At 44.3% G+C, this 19,078-nt stretch overlaps 1 protein-coding gene across 6 annotated transcripts in view; it reads right to left on the bottom strand.

The window, feature by feature from the left end:
• Nucleotides 1–19,078, bottom strand: part of NBAS (neuroblastoma amplified sequence) — a 315,339-nt gene that overhangs the window by 191,131 nt on the left and 105,130 nt on the right. For all 6 annotated transcript variants that reach the window (XM_029938273.1, XM_029938274.1, XM_029938276.1 and 3 more), the window contains 3 exons: nt 12,089–12,172; nt 6,093–6,246; nt 1,117–1,302 (listed from right to left, as the gene is read on the bottom strand). In XM_029938273.1, the coding sequence (XP_029794133.1) occupies nt 1,117–1,302; nt 6,093–6,246; nt 12,089–12,172 (424 nt within the window). The remainder of the gene's footprint in view (nt 1–1,116; nt 1,303–6,092; nt 6,247–12,088; nt 12,173–19,078) is intronic.

Raw genomic sequence — 19,078 nt, 5'->3', positions numbered from 1 at the left:
GACAGTGAGGAGCCTGCATGGGATTCTCTCTCCCTCTCTCTCTGCTTCTCATTCACACTTTTGCTCTCAAAATAAATAAACTTGAAAAAAAAATAAAAAAAGAAAAGGCTCTAGAAAGAAACCACTGCAGAATAGTCTTCTGTATAAAATCCCAGAATCTCTCCCTTCCTTTTCCTGTTTTGTTTTTCCCCTTTACATCCACCTTCACGAAACTCCAAATGACACACCTAATTTTACTCATTCTCCCTGACACTATACAATTCCTTCTTTTAATTACCCCAGGAGAAACACCTAAGTCCCATAAGAGGAGTCTTACATGTAACACAAATCAATTTTCACTGGGTGCACTATTGGGGAGAAAGAAAAGTCTAGTAAGCAAAACAGAAGGTTGGGCCAGAGGGAGAGAGGAAAGGGTGACTGGTAAGAGGGAGAGAGATGAGAAGAGGGGAGAGGAAGGAAGACAAAAATGAGTGCACGTGAGAAAGAAAGAGAAGAATCGGGGAGAAAGGGGAGCGCGGGCCCCTCTGGACCGGCTGCCCTGTGACAGCTGGCCCCCCGCGGCCCCAGCGTTCTGGTCTTGAAGGTGTCCCTGTTCAGTGGGCTCATGAGAAACCAGGTCCTAATGCTGGGGGGGCGTTCTTCCTCCCCAGGGTCACCCAAGGAGAACCTAAAAGTGGCTGGGCAAACCCTCCTGACCTTACGAATCCCTAAGGCAAGATGTTTTCTTCACACAAGCACCCAGCCCTCTGAATCCAGTACCTTTGGGTAAGCAAAATACAGAAGCCATTGGGAATTCTAACATGGTGAAGGGCTAGAAACATGGCTCCTGGAATGACCAGCTACTCTAGAAATCTGCTAGCTAAAAGGAAAAAAAAAGAAGAAGTTATATACAGAGGAGTATGAATAGAGGCCGAGCAAGGTACAAGAACAGCCAAAATAGTTTGGGATGCCTTCAGTAATTTATTCAAAAATTGGATTTTTCTATTTTCAAGTCAAGAAACCTTCCTTTATTTCCTAAATCCTCAGGTTTGGAGGACATTTTATCTCTGGCTTTGAGACCCATGTTAATCCAAGCACACAGGGAAAGCTTAAGAAGAAAGTTAAAATAAAACCTACACTACTCATCAGCAATCTTAGTTTTTCAATGTCTTTCATCTGCTGGAGTTCTTTCAAGGTTAGGGTCAAATCACACCCGGCTTCATAGACCAAGGCTTCCAGGGTAACCAGGTCATCACACAGAACCAGCAAGCCAGGAATGTTCCGCTCCATTCCCAGTCGAATGAGTGACAATGCGCAGTCAACCTGAAACAGAAAAGCGACAGGAAGACTGGGTGCCTTGTCTCTCACATCTTCTAGCATAAAAGCGTCCAGTACAGAATCCGATTCTTATCATTATCTTATATAAAATCACATTATCAGTAACGTACATGTATTTAGTACAAAAACATTAGAGTACTTTAGCAAACAGATCAGCAAACTGTTTCCAAAAAATCAGCAAGAAATACTAAAGATAATGAAACACAACCATCTTGAATTCATAGAGCATGACAATTTAAGAGCAATTTCACGTATATTTGTCTAGTCTCACAACATTAACGAGTGGGGGAAGGGGAACTAATTAGTGATAATGCCAAACTAATCCTACTTTCACTGTATCACTCTGTTCCAAAACCAAAAATGTTTGCTTTCATATTCCTGTTCAGTACCTACCCTTCCAAAGCGCCTCCCATATACAAAAACATCCAATAAATACTTGCTGAATGATCAGCTCTATCTCAGTTCAAATATTTACCCTTCACTTAGACCAAAGCGAAGAATGATTTTCCTAGGCAGGCTCAGGACACAGCAGTTTGACTCCCCATCACTTGATCGGGTTTATGAAAGGATGCAATTCGGCTGATGGCAAGATCGCCTAAAGTGGCCTTAGGTCATCACACCTCGTCCTGCCCCCTTACACCCTGAGCCTAGACTCCCAGTTACTTAGTGAGGAGGACCTCCCACGGACCAAGCACCATTCTAAGTGTTGGAAGTATAAAACTGGGGACGTCTCTTCCTTCAATGATCTCTCTACCTCGTAGGGAATCTCACCCGGTAAATCAAAGACTGCAGTAGAGAGTGAATGAGTAGAGCCTCAAAGAAAGGGGCGCGCAGCCCTACCTGCCAGTGTTGCAAAGTCTCCCTGAGGGAGGAACACTTAAAACGTGCTGTAAGGAATCCGTGGATATTGGGGCGCCTGGGTGGCTCCGTCGGTTAAGCATTCGACTCTTGATTTCAGCTCAGGTCATGACCTTTTGGTTCGTGAGTTCGAGCCCCACATCGGGCACTGAGCATGGAGCCTGCTTGGAATTCTCTCTCTCCCCTTCTCTCTCCTGCTCTTTCTCTCTCTCAAAATAAATAAATAAACTTTAAAAAAAAAAAAAAGGACCCATGGATATCAGCAGGTCACAAGGAAGGAGGGCAGGAGAAGAGCATGGAAGGCAGAGAAGCGTGCCGTGTTGTGAAAGCAGAGTTCATTCCACAGGATCCCGAAGACAGGATGAAGCGAAGCAACGAGAAACACGGCTGAGCCAAGGAAGGGGCAGGTTATCCTGAGACGCAAATAGGACCGAAGGACTCTGAGCTGAGGCATGGCGGGAGCAGATGGCCCACGTGAGAAAGAGCATGTAGCAAGCAGGTCCTGACTGGGGAGCTGGAACTGGACCCAACAACAAGCAGGCAGACCGGCTCAGAGAACCGCTCTTATTGGTGTCAGAAGACTCTACTGGTGACAAGAGCAGCACCCCGGGGGGACAGCAAGATTTAAAGGGACAAAGCCAGAGGACATGGGCCACCCAGAAGAGACAAAAACGAATGCATAGGTCAAGGACGAGGAGGGGGGAAAAGCGCCAGGGCATCACAGAGGCCACGCGGAGGTGCCTGCAGGAGGGCGAGGCAGTGAAGTGACGCAGGACGGGGACTTGGCATGAAGAAGCAGTTCTGGTGGAGCGGCAGGGGTGGCCAGACTCCAGACAAACAAGGAGCAAAGCAGCACAGAAAAAGTGATGGCAAAGAGCGTAGGGAATGACTTCCGAGCTGAGCTGCAACAGGAGGAAGGCAGCTGCAACCAGAGCCAGGGAGAAATGTGGCTCTCATTGTTTTGTGGTTGTATTCTAAAAACAAAAGTGAACTTAGGACAAGAGCAAAAACAAAAAGTTGACAGTAGAGAAAGAGAGGTTGAAGACACTGGGGAGAGAGAAAAGATGACAGAACAGCCCTGAGCAGGTGGGAGCGTGGAATCCAGCAGGCCAGCTGCAAAAGAGACCTCCTCGTCTGGGGAAAGCCGGAAAGAGTAAGGACAGACAGAAGGGAGTACTCAAACTTCCCACTGAAACACTAAGCAAAATCACCTTCTGGGAATGAGCGGGAACGAGGCCGAGGTGGTAGATGGGAAAAGCAGAGCAGGGGGAGGGGCGCACATGCAAGGTGACGCGGGAACAGTGTTAAAAGACCACCCTCAGAGCCCTTCTAATGAGACCCAGGCACGGTCTGGGACAGAAGAAATGAAAGAAGAAGAACTGCATATGGTACCAATAAACACCAGGGGGGAAAACTGTGTGTAGGTAGGGCATGAGGCAAAACCAGAGCGATCTGGTAATACTTCAACAGATAAATGTGTTTTCTCCCTAATTTGTAGTAATAAGAACACAATTCATATCTGAAAACACAGATCTACCTGTGTATCAATTAAAAAGAACAAACTATGACGGACAAATTTTCAGAAATCATGAAGAGAACCTGATGCATGAAACACAACTTTGTGTAGCTAATAGTTTGAACACATACAGCACATTGGCAATTTGTAATACACTCACCAATTTTGTGACCCAGATTTGTTTTTCTAATATCAACTTTGAAGTTGTTGCCTTCCCAGGTGCTTACTGAAATACAAATGCTTTAAAACCAAATTACTTGACACTGTATGAGAGCCGGCTCCAGCACTCCAATTTTGCCACGTACCCCAGGCCCTCACCGGGCACATTTCACATTATACACATTTTCTAATCCAACAAACAAGTTCTGCTAAAGGCATTTGTGGGCACTAAGGAAAAAGAAGTCCCACATCAATTAAGTCTCTAAAAATGAAAAAGATAAACCCATGTAAGATACACGCTGTAGCATAAGCCACATGAAACATTAATGAATAAAATGGAGCAAAAGAGCAAGACTTCCGGTAGAAGGGTTTTTAATTAAAGCAAAGAGATGAAAGAACACAAAGCAGATAAATAAAGCACCCCCAAATCACTTTTCTTTCTTTATGATTATTCCCAATTCCTCAAAAGATGAATTTAAGATGTACAGGAATTATTGTTAGACTGTTAAAAAAAACTTAAATTTCAGGGGGGCCTGGGTGGCTCAGTCAGTTGAACATCCGACTTTGGCTCAGGTCATGATCTCACGGCTCGTGGAGTCAAGCCTCACATCGGGCTCTGAACTGATGGCCTGGAGCCTGCTTGGAATTCTCTCCATCCCTCTCTCTCTCTCTGCCCCTCTGCCCCTGGTGAGTGTGCTCTCGCTCGCTCGCTCGCTCTCAAAAATAAACGTTAAAAATTTTCTTAATTTCAAAAAGCTCTGCAGTGCCCATTCTGTTTAATTTTTTTAATAGACTTTACGTACTAGAGCAGTGGTAGGCTGACAGCAAAACTGAGCAGAGGGCACAGCAACTTCCCACACGGCCTCTGCCCCCACCTACCCACAACCTCCCATGTTGTCCACATCCCCCACCGGAGCACTTCGCTTGTTACAATCGGTAAGCCCAGACTGACACATCGTTGTCACTCAAGGTTCAAAGGGCACAACGGGAGCAGCCCCAGGGATTCTTTCTGTTCTGATGTCTCATGATTCTAAACATTTTCAAATGCACTATGGTCCCCAGCCATCTTCAAAACCAGGAAAGCCCATCATAAATACTCTTGGCCCACCCTCCTTCCCCATAAAGTTTGGTCTATAAGACTGCCATCAGCCCCAATAAATAATTCACCTTCAATTCCATGACTACTAAAAATAGGAGTTAGATTAGGCAGAAATTCTAGAAGGCTATCAACGGAGACACAGGGCTGTGCAAACACTAAGGAGTTGTTTAAACAATGGATGGAAATTCCTTCCCACAGTACTGCTGCTCAGCAGACCCTTTAGAATCAGCCTTCCTGGGAAATGGAAAACTGATGGGAGGATGGGTGGTCCAAAGGCAAGACCACAGGTGGAGAGAAAAAGTCACCCGTCGGTCAGACCCTGAGTGAGATTTCAAAGCACCTTCTGCCATTCTTCACTCTGAGCTGCCAACTCTGTCCTCCGACATGAAGACACCTGTTGCTGACACTTGCAAGGCACTGAAGGAGCACAATGGTCAATGTCCTCTCCTGTGTATTTATTCTGTTCTCATTGACCTTGGTATAAGAACTGGCCCCATGAAAAAAAATCGATGTGCCAGGAAGGTAAGCGGCAGGTCCAGAGTCACAAGGTGTGTTGGCCAAGGGTTAAGATTAGAATTCAGACCTCCTACGCTTCCGTACAATCTCCTCTCTCTCCTGCCCACCCCTCCCTGATGCAGCTCTTATGCAGCTCCATGAAGGCACAGGGGAGATGAGGGAAATTAGGCTTGGACTTAAGGAAAACATTTGAGACAGAGCCTCAAACCCAAGTTCCTAAAAACCAAGAGAAAAATAGACCACATTACTGCAATGTGACAGGGAGCTAATGAAGCATTTCTGGGTTGATACAGTCTTTTCACCCAATATGGTATTAAGCCTCTTGAAAATACACGGAAAATCTGGGACAGTGTGCACCATATTTTGCAGCTTACATTTTAGAGAAAGATTTTAAACAACTTTTCTTACATGTATTTGCTCTTTTTTAAAAATCCCCCCAAAAAGCCATAAGAGCTTCTGAGGCAAAGGATAAAAGAATGAAAGTGGTAAGAGAGGTTCACTTCGTGTCTGCAAACTAAATGCAGGCTCCCTGGCACCACCGCCGCTGCCACTCCGTGCCCAGAATCCCAGAGGCACAACGCGGCGCTGCTGGCCTCAAGGGCTGGCACCTGTCCTCTCTGTCCTCACCTGTCGAGCGTAATGCTCTATTTCCTCTGCCCTTGTCTGGTACCAGTCCGCGGCCTTCTCCACTGAGAGCCGTGGCGTCCTGAACCTCAGCAGCTCGGGCTGCGCGGCGTACAAGAACTCGCTGTCATCTGGCAGGCTCGGCTCGACCACCATTCTGCAAGGCACAGAAGGAACAATTAGTCACTGGAATGCTGGGAAAAGTTAGAATTCTGTGGGAGTCAGAGAGAGAGAGAGACAAGAACAGAGATGGGGAGGGACGGTCACAGAGACAGGGCACACGCGCGCATGCGTGTGTGTACAAAGGGGAGGGCGTTTGCGGGTATGTGTTTTCCCGTATCTCTGTGCACACTTCCAAGACAAATAGGACATCTGGGGGATGCCTAATTTATTTCCCTATTAGTTTTCCCAATTTAAAAACTCCAAATGGACAATAAATCCAAACAGCAATGCCACAAATCCATCAAGTAAGTATTAACAAAACCAAAATCAGCCCGGGGGGCACATTTTACGAAATGCACCTGGTTGGGTGCCTGCCACAGGCATACTCAATCAAATTACCTGGGGGTGCCGGCCAGGCCCGTTCAGGTAAAACACCTCCCGGTGATTCTGACTCCAGTATAAATTCAGAAACCTTGTTTCCTCCGTTCATAACGATCAAAGGAACTGTGCCTTATTTACACTGATAATATACTGTCAGTAAGCATCAGCAACGTAGCACAACACTGTCATTTGCAAAGTGCAAAACTAGTTTGGGCTAGTTGCTATGTTAAAAAAAAAAAAAAAAAGAACTTCAATGTATGGAGGGATGACACTCCAGGGATCACAAATCATGAGGGGTTTTCAGGAGGATGCTCCTGGCCACGTGGATTGCCAAGGCAAGGGGCTTCGGAGTCAGGACTGAAGCGTGTGCCATTGTTGAAAGGCACAAAACTGCATAAATGATAGAGCTAAGCCTTCTTGATTCATTTTATTCAGATAAAATGGGTAAATTCTAGGCAGAGTATTCAAAATAATATAAATAACGTGCACAGAGAACATTGTATGACACGGAGCAGGTGCTTTAATTTTTTATTTACAGGTATTCTTGTTGTTGGAATTGTTAGTGCCTATAATAGATGAGCAGACACAGAGCCCTTAAATATCTGGGCATTTGGGGCCCATGCCTCGGACAACGTACCAGTAGCCCTCTGCCCAGCTGGTCTCACAAGTGACATTAACATTCTGGCCAGAGGTTTCTCCCATCAGTGCCACAAAAAAAGTCACACACACAAACACACACATGCACACACACACGAAATTCTTAAAGCCGCCCGTATCAGCAGAGAAAAACACCCACGAGCAACTCTGATGTCCCTTGGTACTTTCTCCATCCTTAGTACCTCCCTCTCAGCACTGCTGGATAGAATCTCATCACATTTCATTCCAGACGCAGGCTTCCCTCCCCTCACTCCAGCACACGGTGCCGCCTGCCTTCACTCCCGTCTTCCTGGCGGCTCCTTCTGGGCCACCTGTGCCGGGACAGCCCTTCCAGCTGACCCCTGCATCCCGGCCCCTCCCAATTCCCAGCCCGGCTCTCTCCTCTCTCCTCACTCTGGACTCTCTCTTGGCCTTGCCTCTACCTCTACAGTATCAACCGCCACACACATTACAGCAACGACCATGCTTTACCCTAACCCACCCTTCACTTAGGAGCTCCGAAATCTGCCTGTTTGCTCCCTGGTGTTCACAGGCACTCCAAATGCAGCAAGATCAAAGCTGAATCCATGACTTTCTCAGGTAATACAGTAACCTTTTTAAAAACAGAAACCTGACAAAATCATCCATGGCTACTTTGAAAGCCTGTGATCGGCCACAAAATATTCTAGCCTCATCGTGGTGCCGATCTCTCCTGTGCCCTGGGTGCTTCAGCAATTCACATCTTTGTTTTTAGACCCTGAAGGGGACACTGCCTTGAGCTCCCTCCCAACATGCTCTTCCCTCTGCTTAGCACACCCCTCTCCTCTCTCTTTTGCCAAACTCATCCTCCACTGAACTAAATCCTATTGACTGTTCAAACCTCAGACGTCACAAGATTTTGCCCAGGACAGCCTTCTTGGTCCTCCACCACGTTGAGATCTCCCTGCTCCAGGCCCCCGGTGCCCCCGGTGGCCCCGGCCCTTGCCTTTCCTAGCCCGCATCACATTAATCATCTATATCAGGACCACACTCCCCACCAGGTTCTAAGCCTCTCGAGTACAGGGATTGCATCTGCTTCTCTTCCTTTGGTATTCTTGCATCTAACAGAGGACAGATGACAATTAAATGAATAAGCAACACAGTACGTTCTGGAACACGGAACATCTGTACCATCTGCGAAAGCATCTTCTCCTCTGTGAAACTCCTCCTGACTTTTCATCTCTAGTTTAGGAGTTCCACACAGCGAGCTTTGCTCACATTTCAGCTCGCTGTGGGTGGTCTAAGAAGAAATGCCCTCATGCCTTTCCTCTACCGAGAATCATGCCCAACACAGGCCGCGGGGACCCGGGAAGCATGGGACAAAGGGTAGGGGGCTCCGCCAGTGTCATTCTCTCAGAAGCCCGTCTGGAAGTGAGAGAGTTCACCATCAACAGTCTCTCCGCACCTCTGCCTACCACTGGGTCCAATGGCACTGACCTTCCACTGACTTGAGTTTCTCTACCTCTCATTACAACTGTTGAGTGATGACTTCCAGGTAAATGCGGCTGACGAACACTATGCATTTAAGCCCCACTATTCCCGGCAATGCCCCTGAAATGGCAGCACAGGACGGTGACGGGGAGAGGGGTGAGGACGTCCCACACTCTCAAGAGCAATAGGGCACATGCTCAGCCATTACCTTCCCTTCTAGGAAGCCCACAGCTAATGGCTGGAACTAAAAACTCAACACGTAGCTACACAATGGTAATTCAGGGATATGGAATTAATACAAAAGCTATCATCTACAAGAACTGTAATTGCTTCTGGAGAGCAAGAAATGGGAAACAAGGGACTAAGGGCTTGGGTTTTCCTTTCTCTCTCTTTTTAATTCTCAAGCGAGTTAACATACACTGTGGGCTTCGCTTCAGGAGTAGAACCCAGTGATTCATCGCTTACATGTAACACCCAGTGCTCCCCCAGGCAAGCGTCCTCCTTAATGCCCATCCCCATTTCCCCTTCTCCCCGTCCACCTTCCCTCCAGCATGCCTCAGTCTGTTCTCTGTATTTAAAAGTCTCTTACAGTTTGCCTCCCTCCCTGTTTTTATCTTATTTTTCCTTCTCTTCTCCTATGACCATCTGTTAAGTTTCTCAAATACCACGTATGAGTGAAATCACATGATATCTGTCTTTCTCTGACTTATTTTGCTTAGTATAAGTACCCTCCCGTTCCATCCACGTTGTCACAAACGGCAAGATTTCACTCTTTTACATTGCCTAGTATTCCATTGTGTATATAATACATCTTCTTAGTGCTTTTTTAACAGCTTTATAGAAAACTTTTAATCTACTTGCAAGCATATGCAACTCTGATTTTTAAAAATGAAATTAAAAACAACTTTTAAAAAGTAACAGCAAAAACACAGCAGAATACTCAACTGCTATTACACTAAAACATTTTGGGGTAAAAAAGGTAACTAAGAGTTACTTACTCCATTATCTCAGATATCCAAATACAAGAAAATGAAGGGAAATGGCCAACATTACTACTAACACTGGAGAGCTTCCAAATGTCATTTGCAATGATCGACACTACTGGGTTTTGATCATTTATCAGATAGACCATACATATACATGGCTTCAATAATCCAAGAAAAAACTCCTATCAAAAAGCCAGCAATTCCATATGCATCTGACACTGCCACCACCCACCGTCCTTGTCACCCTCAGGCCATGTTCATGTCTTTCGGCCATGTTCCTGGGCTTTCCTGCACACGTCTAGACAGCAGGTGTTTGGGACTGCTTCCTGACTTATCGACTCTGCCCGCTCTTCAGCGGTCTGCAATCATAACCACCCACTTCCCTTACACTCTTTCCTCCCACTGTGGATAGATCGCAACTTGGATGAAACCACTGATTATTGGCATTATTATTATGATTATGTGAATGTTATCTTCTCCTGAGCCAAGTGGTACATTATCATAACTACCATTCTTTTTGAACAACTTTCCGTTTTCTGGGGTTAGTAAATGCCAGCTGTCCTCTCTCTCATTTACTATTCCATCCACTCATTGCTATTCTTTTTCCAAATTCTCCAAAAGGTGTATTAGTAGCGCAATATAGGTTTCTCCCAAAGTCAAATACATCAGATGACACACCGATTCCATTTTTTAAATTATTCCAGGACACCTGGCTCTTGAAGCCACCTACACCCTTCCCCAGAGCTGGCTGCTCGCTCAGCCGACAGGAACGCTGCCGTCACCCCGGCCTTTCCGTTGCCACGGCCTCTGTTAGAGCCCAGTTCTGAATCTAAGGGCTTTCTTTTTTTCACCTGACAACCTCATTTTAATAAAACACATCTCCTTATGGCTTCCTGAAATGAGATGTACATGGGTGGTAAATGTACAAGAGCTTACATGATTAACCTCACACGTGAATGATGATTTTAGCAACATCAGGATTCCCAGATCAAAAAGTAGTTTTTCTTCTAGTTCCCAGGGCTCTCTGGAGACGTCTAAGTTCATTCTAATTCAAACTTCCTTTTATGAACAATGTCTTTCTCTCTGGTAGACGGCGCCCCTGATATTTGGAAAGGTCTGGATGGTGTGCTTTCATGTAGTGAGCATTTCAGCCTGAAAACTCATAGGCTTCCATTCTAAATATCAGACTTGAAATATTTCTTATAAATCCCCTCCCTTCTATACGTCATCTCTTTCTAGAATCCCTGTAATTTGAATATTAAGCTTTTGGTTTTTATCTTTGCTTTCTTATTATCTAGCTCTACAATATTTTTATTCTACTTCCTGGGAAAGTTCTTTGCTTTTATCTTTCAATCTTCCTACTTGTTAGACACTATTGTATTTTTTGTTTCCCAGTATTCTCTTAGTTCTCTGTCCCTGTTTTATAAAATCTTTTTGTTATTTCACAACTACTATATCTTATCTCACGGGCAACATTAATTATAATTTTCGAAGTTTTATTTTGTGTGGTCTCTGACTTCCAGTTCCACCTTCTGTTGGTTTTGCCTTTCCTGCCCATTTGACATTGACAACCCTCAAAAGTCCGGGAAGCTTGATGTGCTGACGGGACTCGTTGGTTCGCTGGCTCTCCTGAGACCAGGTAATGCCCCGATCTTCTGGGACAACATCTCGATACCTAGAAGCCTCTTCTCAGATGCGATTCCATTTCTCCAGAAACAAAACCTCTCCAAGCTTCTATTTAGGGACTATGTCTGCACTCTAAGAGCTCAGAGGTGGCAGGCACCCCTCGGCTTCAATATTCAGACATAAATGTTCACTGATTGCTCAGAGTTTCAACCCCAGCACTCCACCCCCACCCGCACTGTGCCTAATGGCCAAGAGGCTGAAGGATTTCTGGATCAATCTAGAGGTTCTGTGCCTCAGTTCATGGATCCAAAAACTGAACACTCAATAAAAATATAGAAGGCTAGATGTTGACAGAACAGTCTCCTGACCTTGAAAAGTGAGGAAAAAGGGAATTCACGTGCTTTCAGCCCCACAGCTCCTCCCCCGCCCTTCGCCAGTAGTAGATGCCTCCACATTCTCAGGCTTCCCAAGGTTAAGTCTTATAAAAATAAAAATTCAAATTAAATCAAAAATGAAATTTTAAAATGAAAAGAGCTGCTATATAAGGATCAATTTTTTAGAATATTTACTTTGCAGCATTCACTATTCTTCCATTTAAAAGATCTGTAACATGATGGAGTAAAATCGAGTCAAGCGTTTCAAACAACTGCACCGAACCCCCTGAATCAGGGAGCACCGTCAGGTACAGAGTCACCGACCCCACGCCACCTCCACAGGCCCTCCGCGGCCCCTCCTTACCTGCGCTCCTGCTCCTCACACCAGTCTCTCTCTCGGTGTTTGTGTTCGTGCCAAGGAACGAGCACCAGGGAGTCGCCATTATAACTTAAATTAAAGAAAACAAAACATAAGCATTTGAAATAGACATTACATGCATCAGTGACTGGCTACCCAAGGAACATGATGCAAAACGTATCTCCAAAACCTTAAACCCCCAGTCCCGTTTATGACGTATTAATCGAACACAATACATACTACGTACAATACGTGGAAAATACCAGTTGATTTCTCTTGCAACAGAAAATGGTTCAAGAAGAAAAGGATAATTCAAAACAAAAAAAGGACAGCACAGGAACACACTCACTCACCCATTCCAAAGCTTTCACCAAGAGCCTGTGTTGCATGTTCTTAATATCAATGTAAATGGCCCCATGCTCTGGGAAAGCTTACTGTCTAACTTCTCGTGATCACAGAAATGCTCTGTAACTATGCTACGCAACACAGTAACCAGTAACTACGGACTCCTGTATTAAGCACTTGGAACATGGCTAAGAGAACTTTAATTTTACTTAATTTTAATGGGTATTAGTTAAAATTCAAATAGCCACATAAAATTTAATTTAAATTTACATAGTGGCTACTGAATTTGACAGCACAGGCCCGGAGGAGAGGTAAATATCGAGGGAAGGTTGAAAAGAACACTAATGATAAAAGGTGCAGGTTCCCAGTTACCGGGCAAACAGCGCTAGGGATGGAGAGAGGGTGACGGTCGAGCTAACCCGGCTGTGGGGTACCTGGGAACCTGTCAAGCAGTGAATCCTGAGTCCTCACCACAAAGAGAAACGTTTTTTTTCTTTTTCATCCTCTTCCCTTTCGGTTTTCCCTGCGTGAGGGCGGATGCTGGCGGAACCCTGTGCGGCAATCGCTCCACAGTGTATGCAAACGGCGCCGCCATGCTGTGGGCCCTCCACTTCCACGGGGATGTGTGTTGTGTGTTTCTTGATAAACGTGGAAAGAAAGTTTATCACCACAAGATGACGGCAGGAGGATGAAAAAAGGCAAAACTCAGGCGTGACTGGATGGAATTAAGAAGACATTTACACAGAAAAGAGAGGTAAAGACAGCAGGGACTGTATTAAGACTACGGGAGCAGCGCGGAGCACCAACAGGCCGGGAAGCCCGCCACCTCTCACCCAGCCGTGCGGTCCTCGGCGCGGGCCTTCCAGAAGCTTTTGGGCTTCCTTTGGGCTCTGATATTCCATAAGCCCATGACAGCTGAAACACTCTGAATTAAGATGACATTTTTTTTAACGTTTATTTATTTTGAGAGAAAGAGAAAACAAGCACACAGGAAGAGGGTTGGAACACAGCGAGAGTGAGGGCGAGCGAGCGAATTCCAAGCAGGCTCCACGCTGTCAGCACAGAGCCTGAGCTGGGGCTCAATCCCACAGACCGTGAGATTATGACCTGAGCCAAAACCAAGAGTCAGATGCTTAACCAAATGAGCCACCCATGCTCCCTCCCCAAGAAGACAAAAACTTTAAGAACAAATTTCAGTTGCCCTGCTTTATAGTTCAATGAGACATTTTCTCTATCTCTGAGTATAAACAGTAGCAGTTTTCTAATATTTATCATAGCCCCAGCGAAAGGACTGCACTTCCTTATATCAACCTGTAGTTTGCACTTTCTTCTCTTACTGGGTTATGTGACATGCCTTGCACAAGAAACATTTGGAAACACTTGAGTACTGTGTGGATGGAGAGACGGGTCCTCTGGCCAAACCCACGGGATGGTTTCAAGTCGAAGAGGGAAGCCGGAAGGTCTGGAATGGGCCGTGCTGTGCATCCATCAACAGCATTCCCATCAAGTTATTATTGGTGCAAATTATCCAAAGTCAAAACTCCCCTCTAGATACAGACAAAAAGAAACGTATTACATCATATTTTGTAAGTGCAGTATTTTACCCACTTTGTGGCCCGCGTGTACAGATCCTGCATACTGTGGACCACAGACGCATTTTTGAGGGCATCGGAGTTCATGATTTTAAATTTCTGCCTCACACGGATGATTATTTAGCATGGATGCCACAATCTCACTAGTTCATTTGTCACCAAATAAAACCCTATTTTATTTCCGTCCATGTCAATAACTAACACTTTATCACAGGCCACTGAAATGGAAAGGAAAAGAGAGAGCCTGCGCTACAATGACGATGACATGCTCACTCTTCCAATGTGAGAATAAATTGTAGCAGTGAATTGAGGAGCAAGGGGGAAAAAAAACGAACAAACGATTACTGGCTTTTCTAATTAAAGCAGACACGGTTCCGTAGCTATGCAAAATGCTTTCTCAAAGAATTTTGGAAAAAAATATATCACAAGTTGAGATTTGTACTTTCTATACAAAGTACATATTAGATACAAGTGTTATTACTAAAATGAGTAACCGTGGCGTGGTCCCCTCAGCAAGATAATATTCATTTGGTAAAGACAGAAAGCTTTAAGACTTTGTTAAGCTTCACTGAGCTGGAATGCGTATGAAAACATACCTATTTTTATCAAAACGCGCATGAAAGACAAGTTCCGGCTCAGAGGTGCACTCGGAAGGCAGTCCCGAAGAGTCCTGAGTTAATACAGCGTTTGTGCTGCATTCTCAAGGCAGAGCACAACCGGTCGGCACAGTGCTGATCACCACGGATCAGTAACAGCGCTACTTGGACTATTAGCAGAGCGCGATGATCGGCAACATGTACCGATCTCTTACCGTGGACCAGACAGGACGACATGCGTGTAACACAACTCCTCATTTAGTCCCCCTGTCGTGGGTGCCATGACCTTCCTCAGGTTACAGTGGAGAACCTGACGCCCAGGCTAACTTGCCCATCCTCAGAAAACCACTCAGTAAAGAGTCCCACAAGCGAACTTCCAGCTCGCACACCGCACTACCTCTAGAAAGGGCACAGAGCCTCCAGCCCCCGCCACTCACGGTCATGTCACCCCTGCCTTGCTCCACACCTATGACCCGCCAGGCAAGATCTCTAGGTGGCAGGTAGGGGTCATTTGAACCTTCCCGAAATTTAACCTTAGACAACCCAAGAAAGACCAGTTACGTGCATATTCAAACTACAAAACCAGACCAAACTCGGTATCAGTAGGTTACTAATACGATAAAACTAGCTTCTGCCAACTATGGCTGGGCCTCACGTCTGATCACCAACACTTCAAAAACCAAAAACCAAAAACCAAAAACCTTCCTTCTACTCTTCCACTTCCTTACAGAATGTTTCAACAAAGCAAATTATTTTAAAACAAATTTTAGGAGTTTAAGATGCTTGCTATAAAAATACTCTAAGTTCTTTATCCTGCTTCAAATAAGAGCATTTCAGAGACAGAATCTCCTCCTCACCCAGAATATAAATTCCTTGAGGGCGGAATTTTTGTTTATTTTGTCCACAGCCTCAATACCTAAAATAGTGCCTGGCATTTAGCAGCCTTTAAAATAATATGTCAAATGAATTATTAAATAACAGCACAAAGACTTTTTAAGTGAGCACTATATGCCATCTATAGTCAATTCTTTTATAAAAGGGCTCTCTTGAGTATCACAAAAATTCAAAATTGGAATAAAGCAATGAAGGGGGACAATCTGATCGTAAACACAGACATGCCACGAAGTATACACACACACACTTGTGCAGCGTCCGCAGATCCGCGAGCAAGCACACGAACGCGTCCGCGCCGAGCGCTCCAGCCTGAGGAGCGAGCGGGCTTCGCCAGGACCGTGCACACGTCCGGCTGCCCGGACGTGTTGTGTTCCAGTGCAGGTGGGGAAAGAAACTTCAAAATACCTACTTCTCTAAGTCTCACCATTCTTCACGCTTGAAAATAACTGATTCTACCACTACTTTTGTTAAAATGCCCAAATTTTAGCTACTTATTCTTCCATGAGGTAAGTGGAATCATAGCATTTCATTTGTTCCCAATGAAGCTACAAGTCACGTAAAGCAATCTGTAAATGGGCTTGGTGAAACCGCGGTTCAAAAAAACCTAGAAAACACACCGGTCCTTCTAAAGAGTTGTAGGAAGTTGGGTGACTTGCAAAAGTTACACTTTGGATCCAAAGTTCCAAAAACTCAGAACATTTACGTATACTTTATTTCACCTTTGTCTTCCACTGTTTGCACTTGGCTTAAGAAGTCTTAAAACTTCCACATGTATCATTCCCCACTAAAAAAAGAAAGAATGTGGTAAACTCAGATGCCTTTACAAAATAATGGCTGCTTAATTTTAAGATTCTTTATATTAGAACTCTGCTCATTATTTTATTCCAAACAATAAACATGCTGGTTTCACCTGAAGGTAACATTTATCTGTCAGCAGGAAAAGAATGAATTTAACAAGTTCTATTATGTTCGACTCTTCTCTCACCAATGATTTCTCACACTAAATATAAATGTTTTATTTCAAGGAAATGTTATCAAGAATAAACTTACAAAAAGTTCTTTTGTTCGTGTTCCATGCCTTGGAAACAAAAGGCTAAATAGACTGTGTATTACTACTAATTGCCACCTTTTATGCACTAGTTTTAATATGTGGAGTTATATTTATTTCTATTATTTAGCACAGAAGAAAATGTTCTGGTAAATAAAGGACAAAAAATAAGAATAATTTGAGCCCACATATACAACCACACTGTGAACAAATCAAACTGGTCTGAAATAAATGGGAAATAAATCAAACAGCTAGCTCTCATTCAGACTGCCGAGTGGGAAACAAGCTATCTAAAGGCATCATTCAGAGTTCTCTTCTGGACCAATTAGTCAGTTTCACTAGTAAACGACTTATTAAGGAGTTAATGTGGAACTGCCAGTATTCTCAGACGTTAGCCATGTGTAGGAGGGGCCACAGTGAGAACACCGCCACTCCAGGACTTGGACTCTCCCCGTGCCTCCACAGGCCACATCCCTGGGACCCAGTTATTTAATCTATTTAGTAAATACTGTAATATTATCTGCCCCAAATGAAGACAGGACTAGACAAACATTTTCTCGAATCCTGTATAACTAGGAGAATGCTCTCTGAAGTCTAACCTTTGTGACGCAACACCACCCTGCGCAGCTGTGAAGCCTTGAGCAAGTTATTCAACCTGCCCGTGCCTCAATTTTCCCCTTAGTGAAATAGAAATAATAGTATTAACCTCATGTGGATTTGGGAAGAATCAAACTAGTACACCTAAAGACTTTAGAGTAGCACCTGGTACATAAAAAGGGTTCAACCATCATGAAAAGCATCATTATTCCTAACACCAGCCAAAAGGTTCTCCTGGGCAGTGAAATACAAGATCTATGTAACTGGGTGACATTTCAAGATCTACTTGATGAGAAACAGTAACACCACATAAATAACATCAACAATTAAATTCATAAATACCTAACAACTGCAGCCACGTCTGCTGGCACCTGCCTGAAGAGAAGGCACCTGGCCAGCACAATGAGCAGCAATAAGGAACGATGAGCTGATTCAGGAGGTAGAAATGAGCAACAATATCCACAAGGCATCCTCTCTCTCCCAAATGCTTAACACAGAGTTTAAAAATAAACTTTTTACCACAGGCAAAGGATGATTGGATCATTTCAGAGAACTAGTTTGTAAAATCATTGACGCTTAAGGGAAAGCCACATACTCCAAAGGAAGAAATTGCCAGAAAAGTTAAGAAAGGCTATTCTCTGCAAAGGTGTTTGCTATCAATAAAACAAGGGCGTAACAGAAGAGAGAGGTTAATGATAGGAAAACTAACCCCTACACCACCACCTCGGTCATCTGTCCCTTGGACAGATGGCCCTGATTTTGAAGAGGCACGCAAGGTCCCCAAACAATGAATACTTATGTTTGCTATAAGGAAAGTTACTAGGGGGAGAAAAAGGCTTTCTCAAACCCAACTTCAATGGCACATATTTTACTAAGAATAAGCTAAAATAGACAACATTTAAAAATCCCCCAAACATGTATGTAGTAAGGTTTACACTCAGCATTTGGTGTTATGCACAACCGAGATTTATAAATGGTTCTCTTTTTTATTTTTATGATGATTTTTGTATTTATAATATTGCACCTATCAGGGGAAAAAAGGGCTCAACCTAAAACTGGTGAATTATAACTTTCATCTGTAGCGCAAACTCCACTACCATTTCAGCACTGCCAGGATTTCAGGCAGTGAGCGGGGAATGCATATTACACGCAATGATACTGAAGGATCTGAGGTCTAAGAGTCAACTAAGGATTGATGAGGACGACTTCATCCTGGGGAGACCCCAAACCTACATGTGTCCACTGCCCTCAGGGAAGCAGTATAGACAATCCAGTCAGTTCCACTCCCTGTTCTGTTCCTTAGACTGACACAAGCCAGTACGGAGAATAAAAGCAAAATGTTCCTTTCACATTACTTGGAGATAGCAAGACCCCGACGAAATCTCCTTTGGTCTATCAATTAAAGCAGAAAAACCTTCCAGGACAAAGACAAAAGTGTATGACATCTAAATTTATCAACTACAAAACTAATGAAATGTACCAACATGTTTCTGAACTGTACCAATTCAAACTCTGACCCCTATGAGGTTATAGTGCTAAGAGACTTTGAAGCCAAAGATTAGAGAGGAAAATTGTTTTATCTTCCTTTTATTCATATGTTCAAAGAAAACAGCAAATTAATGCCAATGTGGATCCCAAGTCACAGGAAGTGTGATTTCCCCATGTCACCCTTCAAGATTGTGCACAGTCCTACCTCTAGGCCTACACTGAACGGACATTTCAGACACAGAGCTCACTATGGATGAGCCCAAATATAAAGTTCTAAACAATTCTATATACACATACATGAATTCCACGGTCTCAAGAGACAGACCGTATCTTCCCCCTCTTACAGGAGAGAAAACAGTGGCACAGAGATGTTCACGAACGTGCAAAGCCCCACGACGAACAGCTGCCGCTGGGATTTGAAGCCGGGCGGCCTGGT

Source organism: Suricata suricatta, chromosome 4 (assembly GCF_006229205.1).
Source record: "Suricata suricatta isolate VVHF042 chromosome 4, meerkat_22Aug2017_6uvM2_HiC, whole genome shotgun sequence".
NCBI lineage: Eukaryota > Metazoa > Chordata > Mammalia > Carnivora > Herpestidae > Suricata > Suricata suricatta.
Note: the sequence above shows the minus strand (reverse complement) of the source record. Positions and strands in the feature narration are given on the sequence as shown.